Consider the following 13,460-nt stretch of genomic DNA (forward strand, 5'->3'; position numbering starts at 1 on the left):
AATTACTTTACTGACAGAGTGGTCAGTAAGTCAGGCACTGGAACAGCCTGCCCAGGGAGGTGGTTGAGTCACTATCCCTAGAGGTACTTAAGAAACGTCTAGATGTGGCACTTCAGGGCAGAGGTTGTAGGCTGTTGTTATTTATTTATTTATTTAGTGTGTATGGTTGGACTCAATGATCTCAAAGGTCCTTTCCAACCATGAAGATTCTATGATTCTATGTCCAGAAAGGATCTGCTTGCTGCAGAAAAACCCAGCAAAGAGTATTGTCCCTTGTTGTTGTTGTTGTTTGAGTGTCCATCAGGCAACAGCAGCAGCATTTTTGGTACTGTTGCAAGTGCTGTCCATCATCCGTAATGAGTTATAGCAGCCCCAACCCCAGGCATCGGCAAGTCCCCAGACCCAGACATCCCCCCATCATGGGGATGGGAGACATCACTGCGGGTGGGAATCGGGATCAGCCCTTGGGAGGGGAACCAGGACAGGGCTGTGTCTGGTGTTACAGCAAATACTCACGAGATCCCAGGGTAGTAAAGAGCATTTTCAGTTGTGGCTGGGTGGTTTAGTGGACGTTAAATGAGTAGTGAGGCTAAAAATACCGCTGTTAATACAGCGATCCTGGTTGTTCTGCTCTTGCCCAGGCGGAGGAAGCATTGCCATAGAAGGGGCTGCAGGGTTGGCACTGTGTGTTTGATGAATGAAAATAGCTAGAAAAACTTGTCCTCTAAAGAATAGATGGCTGCAACCAGATTAGGCAGAGTGTTTCTTTTCCTATAAATTTATAGTCAGTTCTTGAGAATGTGTAGGGATATTTGACTCCTGTACCACATGTAACACAGTCCTGAAATCCTTCTCCTTTCCCCTTGACTGGGTAAAAACACTCTCCACACTTTGGTTTTGTTAACTTTGCATTTGGACATCCCTGAACAATTGGAAATTTCGTTGTAAATTCATTTTCACACAGATGTCAGGACATTCATGGACATGACTTTGCGGTGAAAAACTTCATTTCCAGCCTTAGTTTGGGTTTATATTGGGATGCACCTGGAATTTGTGAGAGTGAGGAGGTGTGTACAGAAATGACTGAGTAGAAAAATTTAATAAAAAAAAAAAAATAGAACATGACTCGTACAGAAAAATGGCTTAGTAGAAAAATAGTCTGCAGGGTGAGAATCTCCCTGGGATGTGCTGGTTACACAGAGCCTGAGCTCATCCCACAGTTAACTCCTTGAGGACCATGGGAAAAGCCATGAAAATGCCAGAGAAGACTTTTTCTTACACACCTGCCTCTGTTTGTAGTGCAGTTCAAAGTTGCCTTTCTTTGGGGAGTCAAGGAGCAGAATTTGTGTGTAGCTGATGAAGCCACGCTACGGAAATTACCTTCTTTGATTTGGTCAGTGTTATGTTGATTTGGTTGGTCTCACGTTGATTTGGTTGGTCTCCCATCTCAGTGATCGTCACCGTGGACATGGTATATTTTTCAAACCATTTTTTCCCATGGTTTGTCTGGGGCAAAGTACACACAGAAAGCCAACTGTATCATAATTAAGATCGTTAGCTATACACAGCCTGAAGATGTGAAATCTGTTTCCTGACTATGTCTGTTGATTTAGTATGACAGAGCACCTGCTAATGCAGTGGAAAACTGCTCAACATGGAGGTCTCTGCAAATGGAAAAAATTAAGTTTTATCCCTCCATCAACTCTTCGTCTTCATTTTGTCAGTATTTTTGTGACAGCAATTTTTTTGATGAATAAGAGCAGATTTGCTGTCACAGTATACGTTGTTCATTGTATTTCAGAAATTAAGTGTTCATATTAAGTTATAGTTCAAACAGATAAAGGAAAAAGTTAGTTGGCCTTTATTTTGCTTTGATTTGCAGGCTAGCCTAGCCTTGCAGCCCTTCTTTTCTAATAGAAAATCCAGTCTGTTTGGATGTGAATGCCATTTTTATTCCAATGATAATCTTGAAATCCTAATCTTTAAATCTAGTTTAAAGAAAAGAACTGGATGAGAAATAATATAAACAAATCAAAACTATAAAAGATTGACTTCTTATAGGGTCCTGCATGGTCCAGATGTGTGCAACGGGGTGAGGAGTCAGAACGTCTCAATCACCTTCTAGAATTTGCCATTATCTCAATGTGACACGTCAGGTCACCTCTCTTTTTTTCCGCTTACATTGTTCCTAATTCATATAAAAATGATCTAGATCATAAAATTATTCCATGCCTTAATTAGAAGTTTGAAAAGAGTTGACCCTCTAGGGTAAACGGTAACATGGTCAAAACTTTCAAAAATAGGTTCAGTTGCCACAAATGTATTTTGACAGCTAAAGGTAGTTTAATTTTGCAGACGTTTCTTGCTTACCCCTTTCCACCACTGTCCTACTTCCTCAAAACCATGATGCTTTTTTATTTGTTTGCTATAATCCCCAGGCAGGACGAGGAAACCATGTCCTGTCACTTTGATGGTGTAAAATGCAACATTTTCCAAACCCAAACATTTTTATAGAACTTTGTACACAATTAATTTTTAACCCTCAATAAAGAATCACAATAAATTCTTAGAGAGAAATTGCTTCCTTCCTTAATGTCTTGATTTTAAAGGGCACGTTAATTCTTTGGGGGGCAAAAAAAATCTTTAGCAAGCCTGCCAGGTTGGTAGTTCTGGGGAACTTTTTTGAGGAGGCGGAGAATTAGCTGTAGGATATATTGCTGTTAGCAAGAAAATGAGCAGCCTTGTCTTCCCGACTTTCCCTCTGGTATTTATCTATTCATGCATGAGTCACGGGGGCTTTAGTGAGGGGCTGGACTGGATTGTTAAGGGCGGATGAATTCATCTGTGTGTTTGAAATTATGATAACTGCTTGCCAATCTACACACTATTATTTCTGACTCTCCCCTGACTCCAGCAGACTCCAGGAGTGTCTTTGCTACCTTCTCCCCGCTGGTGCTCCCTGCTACCATTTCTTTCTTCTTGTCCTGTACCATTCATTCCTCCCAGTCTGTGGTTAACTCTTTGATCCCTATCTGCATCTCTGCCCTCCCTACTCTTTCCTTCTAGCACTTCACTAATCTTGCTTTTGTCCATTGCCTTGTTGCCTTCCCCCTCCTCTCCTTGCTCTTTAACGCAGGAGCATATATAGTGCCCAGGATATTTCAGACTCCCTCGCATCTCCCTCCTGCCTTCCCGGCAGATCCACCCCAGTGCTCCCCCCCGGCGTTACCCAAGGGCTCTTCCCAGCACCAGCAATTTCATGCCACGGCCTCATATAAAACTCGGTGTAGAAAAGCGCCCTGTCAGTGCCCAGGGCTGACATCTGAGCCAACGCTTTAGCAGAGGTTCAGCTTATTTCATGCTTTAATGAGAAAGGTTGTTAAGGAGATATGGAATCGGTTTTTATAAGTATTTTGGAGCTCCCAAAAAAATTCCATTTAAATTCACAGAGGCTGTTTCCAACCATTGGATCTCATGGCTGTCCTGCTAAGTGGAGAAAGAAATCCAGCAAAATGGTGAAGCCAGCTGAAATAGAGGCATTTCCCAAAGCTGGCTTTATTGCATAGAGGGATATAAAGGGATTTCCTTTATGTTGTTGTCTGAGAATGGCAGTGAAATCCAGATCGGGATGGGAGCTCTCTGTGTTTTTATAATGTCATAAACATTGGGAGAGCTGTGCGATCAGGAAACGGGCGGTACGAATATGCTGCTTTTAAAGGCATTTAACTGAAGGCAAAAAGCTTGTTCAAGACACAGCTGGAGTGAAGCGCAGTGTTGAAAGCTTAAGCAGATGGGACTTAAGGGTTCATGAAATATATCTGGGAGAAGTTCTGTGAGTTTCTGAGCACCCTGGTCTGCAACCAAAGCTGATAAGCACCGAGAGGTCTTAGGGCTTTCCAGTAAAAGGATTTTATTGCAGTTCTGGTCTGGCTGTCCCGAGCATGAGGGTCAGGGTGAAAACCCCGCTTGGTGAATCAAATGACTGGGTCTGTAGATAATAGGAAAGCAAAGAATAGGTCCTTAAAAACTCTTTGGGTTGCTTGATTTCTTCATTGCGCAAGCCATTAGGGCCAGTTGTGCAGGCCCTAAATTGGAGCCCGTGATGCTCTGGTGTGGGGTGGTAGATTAAACACAAAGCAGGAAACAACAAATTGTTCCTGTACTTAGAGTGGCATAAACATGGTCAGAGTCTGGACCACTGTCCAAATGGAGGCACATTCTCGGTTCAGAGGGTCACTACCACTTGTAGACAGGCTGTCGAACATCCGCCGTAACAGCTTGCGACTGTCTCTTTTAATCCGTTACTAAACTTCCCTTCGCCGTTTCCCTGTCCCTGCTGGCTACAAAAGCCTTTCTGGGTAAACAGGCGCTTTCTTTCCAGAGCAGCAGCTTCTTCCTTTTGCTTATCCGCTTATCCCCTGGCTTAATGATTCATTTGGTCATTTCGCAACTCGGGAGCCGTTGGTGAGGTCACAGCCGTTTGGTTGTGTCATCAAAGCGCATGACTTAAAAAGGAAGAGTCTGACCAGGAAAGGAAACGCTTCTGTTTATCCACAAACATCTAGATAAGCAGCGTTTGTGGGGAGTGAAAGTCAGAGAAAGTTGGTGGTATCAAATGAGGCTGTGATCAAACATTAACGTTTTAAGAGCAGGCTGGAGCGTGGTTGGGTTTGCTCAGCCTGATGCCGAGCTCTGTTCACAGACAGCCATGTAGAAGAGCAGAATAATCTACTGATGGGGGGGGGCGGAAATGAAGGAAAGTGCCTCTTTTTATTTTGTCTAAATAAAATATGATCCTTCGGTTGGTGAATCCCCCGGTTGTGATCTGGTTAGACAAGCACTGGGTTCTGTGCAAGCGGGTGCTTCATGAGGAGGTTTTGGTGAATCTGAGCAAAAATTTGCTGTTCCTCATCAGGCCAATGCTCTGTCTTGCCCAGTACCTCGCTGCTAAACCAGTAACGAGCACTGGAACATGAGCAGCCCAGCTGTGCCACGGCAAAGGTCCATCCAGACCAGCAGTGCCTGAACGATGCTCAAATACTCAGAAAACAGTGTGAGAACAGAAAAAAAGTGTATAAGCACCAACTGTAACATTTTCCTGGCTTGTCCCCAGTAAGGTCCAGATGCTTTGGAGGAAGCGATGAGAGCGCAAGAAATAATACACTGTTATGGAATAACCTAATGAAGGAGAAGCACTGCCCACTCTTGGCAATTAGTGACTGGCTGCTGTGATGAAGTTTCTTTATTTGTGTAATCCTCTCTGGGGTAACGGTAGGGAGGTTTCTGTTAAGGCCGACGTTTGGACTTGTGATTTAATCCGATTCTTTGGCTTTAGTGATTACACATGCAGCGGTTTGTGTTGTGGAATAGCTCTGTGTACACAGAGAAATCCTGACGCTGCTTCCCCATCTGAGTCAGGGTTGAGTCAACGGTGAGGAGATGATCTGGGCTGCCAGGGAGGACCAAAGCGGAGGCCCTGACCTCTTGTGGTCGCTGAGGAACTGGGAGCACTCTTGGCACTGGTACGTCATTTAGTCCTAGGGACTCCGTGCTGCTATGTGAATTAAACATCCTAAAACTTCAAGAAGGGAAAAAGTACATCATCCATCAAATCAGTAGCCGGACAACAGGCCGTGCCCCCTGCGCGTGGAAATGGCACTTTCTGATTTTCAAGCTTTGCTTGTACCTCTGCTGGACTATAGTTCTTTATTAAAACTGTTGTATTTGGTAAGCCTTTAATGTTTCACATGTGTGTGAATGTTTGTGTATGTTTGTAAAGGCAAAGAAAGATGCTTATAATGCTGTTGCTGTGATTAACAAGAGCTGCTGTCAAAAGACACCAGAAGAACTATATTCAATGGCTATGTTTCAGTTAATAGCTTCCAAAGAAAAGGCACCACTTGAAATCAGGATTTTTCTTTTCTTTTTTCAGGGGTGCGTTCTCTGAAGTTGTTTTGGCTGAAGAGAGAGCGAGTGGGAAACTCTTTGCAGTCAAGTGCATCCCCAAGAAGGCACTGAAGGGAAAGGAAAGCAGCATAGAAAATGAAATTGCAGTCCTGAGAAAGTAAGTACCAGTCCTTCCTTTCTGCTTCTTTGCTTCATTTAGACTCCTGCTTTTAAGGAGCAGGAACAGTAATTGACAAGTGTGACTGACAGCTTGTTCAGCCTGTCACAGGCAGACAAGATCGCCTCAATTTAAATGATGCTGAAAATGCTCTGAGAAATGCTCTGGGTTTTGTAGAATCATAGAATGGTTTGGGTTGGAAGGGACCTTAAAGCTCATCTAGTTCCACCCCCCTGCCATGGGCAGGGACACCTCCCACTAGACCAGGCTGCTCAAAGCCCCATCCAGCCTGGCCTTGAACACCTCCGGGGATGGGGCAGCCACAGCTTCTCTGGGCAACCTGGGCCAGTGTCTCACCACCCTCACAGTAAAGAATTTCTTCCTAATATCTAATCTAAATCTCCTCTCCTTCAGTCTAAAACTGTTGCCCCTTGTCCTGTCTCTACAGACTCTGGTAAAAAGTCTCTCTCTATCTTTCTTATAAGCCCTCTTTATATAATGAAAGGCCTCAATAAGGTTTCTCCGGAGCGTTCTCTTCTCCAGGCTGAACAACCCCAACTCTCTCAGCCTGTCCTCATAGCAGAGGTTCTCCAGCTCCCTGATCACCTTCGTGGCCTCCTCTGGACCCGCTCCAACAGGTCCATGTCTTTCCCATGCTGAGGGCCCAAGAGCTTGGATGCAGCACTGCAGGTGGGGTCTCACCAGACCGGAGCAGAGGGGTAGAATCACCTCCCTCGCCCTGCTGGCCACACGTCTTTTGATGCAGCCCAGGATGCGGTTGGCTTTCTGGGCTGAGAGCTCACATTGCTGGCTCATGTTGAGCTTCTTGTCAACTAACCCCCCAAATCCTTCTCTTCAGGGCTACTCTCAATCCATTCTCCCCCCAGCCTGTGTTTGTGCTTGGGATTGTCCCAACCCAGGTACGGGACCATGCACTCGGCCTTACTGAACTTCATGAGGTTTGCACAGGCCCACCTCTCAAGCCTGTCCAGGTCCCTCTGGATGGCGTCCCTTCCCTCCAGTGTGTCAGCTGCTCCACACAGTTTGATATTCGTCAAGCTTGCTGAGCGTGCACTCAATTCCACTGTCTGTGTCACCAACAAAGATGTTAAACAGCGACGGTCCCAACACTGATCCCTGAGGAACGCCACTCCACTTTCTTTTGTATTAATAGAGCCAGATGACCACAGAGTGGGAAAGAAGTGGAGTTAGGCTGGAGTAAGGCCTGTGATGCCCTAAAAAGACATTATCCACTAATAATGTCAGCAGTTGGGTCGTTGGCTTTGAGGAGACCAGGACCAGGGTTATTATTTCAAAGTGCTTAAAACAGTCTGTATATTAATTGCTCTAGAATTACGGCATGCTACTTGTTCGTTATAGGAGATGGTGGTAACCTATACCATGGAGAGGTAGCTCTGCCACTTGCGGAAGTCACTTTGCAGTCTAACTTCTATTTTATCAGGGTTGTCCACTGTGTGTATATTTTTCTGACTGTGACTGGAAGAAATGGATAAGAAAAGGTTACCTCATGACTGCCATGAAGTCGGTGTAGTTGTTAGAGGCTTGATCCTTACCTCTTCCTCATCTTATGTCCTGAAGGTGGGAATGATCTCACCTGACTTGCGGCACTTGGACCCGAACTCATCACCCTTGACTTTCTTTCCGGGTAATGGAAAGAGATTGGTCACTTTAGGATGGATCCATGTGACTTGTTTTAAACTTTTAAAAGTACTTTCTCTTCCCATTGAATTAAAGGTAGTACAATTATATAGAAGTCTATGTTGGACTGGGGCAATCTGATTCCTGCTGCACTGCTGTCCCTAGTGGGACTTCTTGCCCTAGCTTTTGGTCATGTAGAAGCTGATATCAGGCTGATTATCTGGGCACCATGTGACAAAACTGATCTTGAATCTTTAAAACTAACTAGATACTTCTGAACTAAATGCTCAGACAGCCTAAGGCAAAGAAGGTTCAAGGGCAAACTCAGTCAACCCAGTAGGCAGAAGGGAACCTTTTGAGTGGAGGGATGTAAGTGGGTCTCCAAACAGCTACAAACATTTCTTGCGGTTGCCTTCCTATTGCTGGACCCATATCAGGTCGGTGCAATATAAGCCCGGTGATAAATGCAGCATGTTGGCTTGTGGTAAAGTGTAATTGAGAACCTGTCATAAAGCTCAACCATTGCCATCTCCATAATCAAGTAATAATGGCCAGTAACTGACAGCTTGAAACAGCCTTTCTGTGTATGCTTCTGTCCCCTGATACTCGTGTGTGGGTACAAGAGCAGCAATATTGGCATGCAGTAAGGCTTGCCATGCATCAGCCTTGACCCTAGGCTAGTAGAGCAGAGAAATCAGTGAGGTTATTTCTTGCTTCTGTGTTGTGAAATGTTTCTGTTCTCTGCAAACAATTTCCTGAGAAACCAGGAGGCAGCACCCGGGCTCTGCTATTCCAGCTGCAAGGGCAGGAGAGTGAGTGGGTGGAAAATTCCTTAATTTCATACAATTAGATCTACTTGGTCTCGTGTCCAATGCACGTTAGAACCTTAAGAGAGATTTTTCCTTTTTTAATCTCCTGATGTCTTCTACTTAGCTGTTGCTAACCCAAACTTTGCATGTCATTGTATTTATTGTGAAAATAGACTTCTTTGCTAGCAGACACAGTATTGAATTTGTGTGTGCCACCAAGGAAACGCTTAGAAAATAACAAACTGGATCTGCCTACAGTTGAGGAGAGGGGTTATCAATCTGTTTCTGTGTTCAGTGAATTCTCTGCTTCAAAAGCTGTCAGTAAGAATAGATTTGAGAGAGGTGGAGAGGATCCTTAGCTGTTGCTAAGCTCCAAAGGTATCTGAGTGTCCTTGCTTTTGTTTCTGGTAGCTTAATACTGAGTGGGGATGGCTAGTTTGTGTGTTGTCTAATTAGTGAGTAGGATGCCAGAGCCCTGGGCTGCCCTGCGTGGCTCTGAGGCGCCGGCGCCTTACCGTGCCACGCACCCAACCACCGCTTCTGAAGGGGCTGTGCACAGAGGGTGCCTGGCAGGAGGAATGGGTCTCCCTTCCCTGAGAGGAAGGTGTAGAGCCACAGGGGATGGAGGCAAAGCGAATGTAAAGCTGCACGTCTGTTGATCCTGGTCTGCCTTTCTGGTTTTGCGTTACGCCTTTGGGAGTGCTTAAAATCCAGTGGAATGAAAGTCCCAAAGGACACCCTGCCCACCTGAAATGCAGGCAAACTCCTTGTGATCCTCTAAAGAAGGATCTCTTGTCTGATGTTGGACTTCCTCCTCGTATATTCAATCATTAGATTATTGTCTTCCTCCTGACAAGGTACTTGCTTCCTGGCAGACATCTGCCGAGCGCTGTGAAATGCAACTCTTGAGCTCCTCTGGTTGAATGTCAAACGGGGTTCTACTGAGGATTCCTGAATATACTCGCTGCGGCTTCTGCTGTCCCTCGTGTGAGCTGCTCTTGCCCCTGTGTGTGGTGAGCAAGTTTTTAGGGACAGTCAGAGATTGTGCTGTCCGTGTCCAGGACTGGTACAAAAGAATATCACGTCCTTTGTACCCTCAGGCTGCCCTGGAGGAGGTTTGTCCCCCTGCCGGTTTTGCCAAATCATCCAGATCTGTCAGAATCAATATGGAAAAGGGTTTGGATGATGTCATGTGTTGAAGTCATATTTTATATAACATTTTTTAAATTTAGGATTAAAAGTCTGTGCATGGAGTACTATAGGAAGCAGAACCTGGTGATGAGAGCATGAATCCAATGACCAAAACCCTTGGGTCCACCCTCACCTCTGCTGCTGACTTCCCATGTGACCTTAAGTATCTTATAGAATCACAGAATGTGTTGGGTTGGAAGGGACCTTTAAAAGTAATCTAGTCCAACCTCCCTGCAGTAAGCAGGGACATCTTTAACTAGATCAGGTTGCTCAGAGCCTCATCAAGCCTGGCCTTGAATGTCTCCAGGGATGGGGCCTCCACCGCCTCTCTGGGCAACCTGTTCCATAAGTCTCAGTATTTATTGTCTGTGAAACAGCCTTTATTCAAAAGACTTTTGAATAAAAAGTTTTACCTGCGGTTAATTTTGCAGTCCTTTCTCATGTCAGCAGACCCAGGAGAGTGGGTCGAAGAAGGGAGGTCTCTGGGCTGGGCTTTTAGTGTGAAACGATTGCAGCATCCCATCAGTCCTTCTGCGTATCTCATCTAAAAAGCTGTTAGAAGTATTAATCAAACGTTCTGTGCTGGGGAAGGTCAGTGGTCCTCATGTGAAGTACATGGAAGGTAGGAGATTTTATCTCTCTGTCTGCGGGCTTGGACGCTCTTGCTGCCAAAACAAAATGACACATTTTAGAAGCGATGTTCTGCTAACAGAGGAGCGAGCTGCCAGCCAACTGATCTGCATGTTTGTGCGAGTGCCAGAGTGAATCATGCATACTCCATCATTTTATTTTTCCAGCCATGGCCAACAAATCTGTTCTTAAAAAAGAAAAAAGGCGGAAGAGCCGTTAAGTCAATATTTACGCCTAGCAACCTTAACAGGGTTCTTCCAATATGGACTCTTTTGTGTCCCGTGGAAATCCATGGCAACATTCCCCGAAGACTCGGATGGGTGGGGATGGAGTGGGAAGCAGCTCGCTGTCGAGTGCGGTGCCGGGAAACACGAAGTCTGCAGTTCATCTGGGAGCCAGAGCCCAGCAAAGCGTTTAAGCATGTGCCTAATTTTAGGTGGTTATTCGTACCGGCGATATCAGGGAGCAGGTCGAGCTCACCTTGCTGAACTCCGGCCTAAAGGGATGCTTCAGAGCAGGGTGAAAGTCACCCGTGTTTGGTACCACATCAGGAGGGGAGTCTTTGATTAGTGCCCGGCCGATGCGCTGGTGCGCAAGGATTGCTGTTCCTTCTAACAGTGTGCTGGCTGCCTGTAGCTGGACGCGGGGCAAAATATTACATCTCCTCACAAAGTCAGGTGAGAAGCTGGCCTGCATCATTTTTAGGCTTTGAAATTTATTTCTTTTGCAAAGGAAGACGTGCTGTGGTTTGGAATGTGTTCGAGGAACACTGGATGTCTTAGACAGGACTATCGCAGCTCGGTTAACTAACTGGCCGTGGGGACTGACAGCACGTGGTCACCTTCATGTGACACAGACTTCTCCTGACCTGAGATGTGGGGAGTTTCATAACCTGCTCTGAAAGCAACTGTTTTCTTGTTTAGAGTAGAAAGGCAAATGCAGTCCTTTCCATTGTTTGCTGTAGAATAGAGGAAAATTCTTCCACTTATGGTAATTGTGCAGGTGTGAACACGCTGAAAGATGAGTTGTCTGTTAGACGGGTTCCTGAAGGCAGTGGGTGGTGTGAAGAGTTGGACTGCAGAGAAGCAGGCTTTGAGGCTCTACTTAAATTAAAAAAAAAAAAAAAAAAACCACCTTGTAAGAGCCAGACAGAGAAAAATATGCCTGATTTTTTTTTATTTTTTTTTCCTTGGCTTCACCACTATTTATCACAAGAAACATTCTAGCTGCCTGGGTAATACCTGCACAATCACACAGATTCGGTGCTGAGTCAGAGCAAAGCAAGGGGAGGAACAAGAAACTCTGTGTAGCCCTGCACCCGGCTGTATTGATTGCTTAAGAGCAGTAATGTGCACAAATAAGTGTCTTGTTAAGCAAATACTGGTTAGCTAGCAAATCATACTCTGCATTAGCTAGTTTCTGCTGAACGGGGATTTTAAAAATAATTTCTAAACTATTTAGATATCTCTTCACTCACCCCCTCCTCTTTACTCTCCTAGATCCTCTGGGAGAGGCACCATTAAATTCCTTACAACAAACCAGAGCCATGCCTAATTGCAGACTGAAGCCTTTTTTTTTTCCTCATAAACAGCACGATCGAACTGTTTCTAGCAGGTCAGCTGAAATTCTGCTGGTTCCTTCTACTCCCGTTTCCTTCGAAGATGAGGGGGAACTGAGTGCTCAGGCAGTGATTCGTGCCCAGGCAGCTGCCTCGCTCCTTATATGCCTGCACCTACGGCCAGGAGCTGCTGCTATGATAAGGAGCAGGGAGAGAAGCAGGGAAGCATCCTCTGCAAAGTCTGGGAGGTCAGGGCTGTGCCCATCTCAAAACTAAGCGAAAAGCAGCAACAAAAAGTTTTCCAGAAGTGGGTGAAACTGTGGGTCTTCCTGCTCTCCCATACAGCAGGTGATGGTCAAAAGGGCCCCTCGCATCATTCCAGGAGGTAGCGCCGTTCCTGACATTAAAGAGAACACCCTTGATTTGTTAAGGTGGAAAAAATCACCCCTTCTCAAAATTTACATGAAGACAAAAAGGGTAATTTGAAAAATTGTACCTTTTTGCTCCTTTTAGGTAGCCCATTGACAGACTTCCCTTAAAACCTTTCTGTCCCTGATTCTTGTCTCTGTAAGGGCTCACGCCTCTGGGGCTAACCCCGTAGCCTCGAGGAAGATGAATCCAAATTTAGTTTTGAAACCCATTAGTTACCTCTTATTAAACTCTTCTGTGTGATTTAACTCAGTTTCAAAGGCTACATTAATTCTGAATAAAACTGGCCATGCAGAAGTTTAATGTGCCCTAACATAAATTCATGCATTTAATTAATTCAGATGAACGTTCCTGAGCGACTTTGTGGGACAGACCCACCTATCGAAGCCGTTGCTGTCTTTGGGTCAAAAAATACAGCCCTTGCAGGCCTGGATAATCCCATTCTCCAGTTTCCCAGTCCGGAGGCTCTGCTGGTGCCTTCTCTCCTATGGTCATTATTTTTCTGTGCGAGGTCACGCAACCAAAGTACAGGGCCAGCCAAATTGAAGAGGAGACACTCTGATCCTGTGTTGATAAGCGATATCGTAAAAATGATGGTAATTAGATTGTGTAGCTGGCGTACAAAAAGCTGTGGGATTGGGTTTTAAGGGGTTAATGACTAATTACCTCTTTACACCCGAGCACTAAGAGCTTTTTTTCTTGTGAAGAATTGAATGGGATGGCTAGGAAAATAAAAAAAAACCAACAAAAAAACACTTGGCGTCTCTGTCTGTCAGGTACCATTATTTCTCTGAAGCTTTGCTTACCCTACAGACAAAACAGGCTTCCTGCTTTTTTTTTTATTTCCCCTCTGTGAATAATGGTGAGAAGATAGGCTGCCTCAGCAAGAATTGAAGAGACAGCTGGTTGTTATATTAAGTAATCACTTTCAGAGAAAGCTTTTATGTAGATTTACTTGTTAAAACCTGGCTTGCTCATGCCGTTGCAGTTGCGCTGGGGTGGCAGAAGGCTGACTCTGCCCTCCCCACGTGGCCAGGCTCAAAGCTCTGCCAACTGCAAATCCAGGGCATCCCAAAAGCCGGATGGCCCGAGGATGGCTCGGGGTGCCCAGGCCTGTGGC

General features: G+C 45.2%; 1 protein-coding gene across 3 annotated transcripts in view; it reads left to right on the top strand.

Annotated features, from left to right (window-relative positions):
• CAMK1D (calcium/calmodulin dependent protein kinase ID) overlaps positions 1-13,460 on the top strand; it is a 236,106-nt gene that overhangs the window by 96,237 nt on the left and 126,409 nt on the right. For all 3 annotated transcript variants that reach the window (XM_074573301.1, XM_074573302.1, XM_074573299.1), the window contains exon 2: positions 5,933-6,064. In XM_074573301.1, coding sequence (XP_074429402.1) covers positions 5,933-6,064 — 132 coding nt within the window. The remainder of the gene's footprint in view (positions 1-5,932; positions 6,065-13,460) is intronic.

This window comes from Larus michahellis, chromosome 1, assembly GCF_964199755.1.
Source record: "Larus michahellis chromosome 1, bLarMic1.1, whole genome shotgun sequence".
In the NCBI taxonomy this organism is placed as follows: Eukaryota; Metazoa; Chordata; class Aves; order Charadriiformes; family Laridae; genus Larus; species Larus michahellis.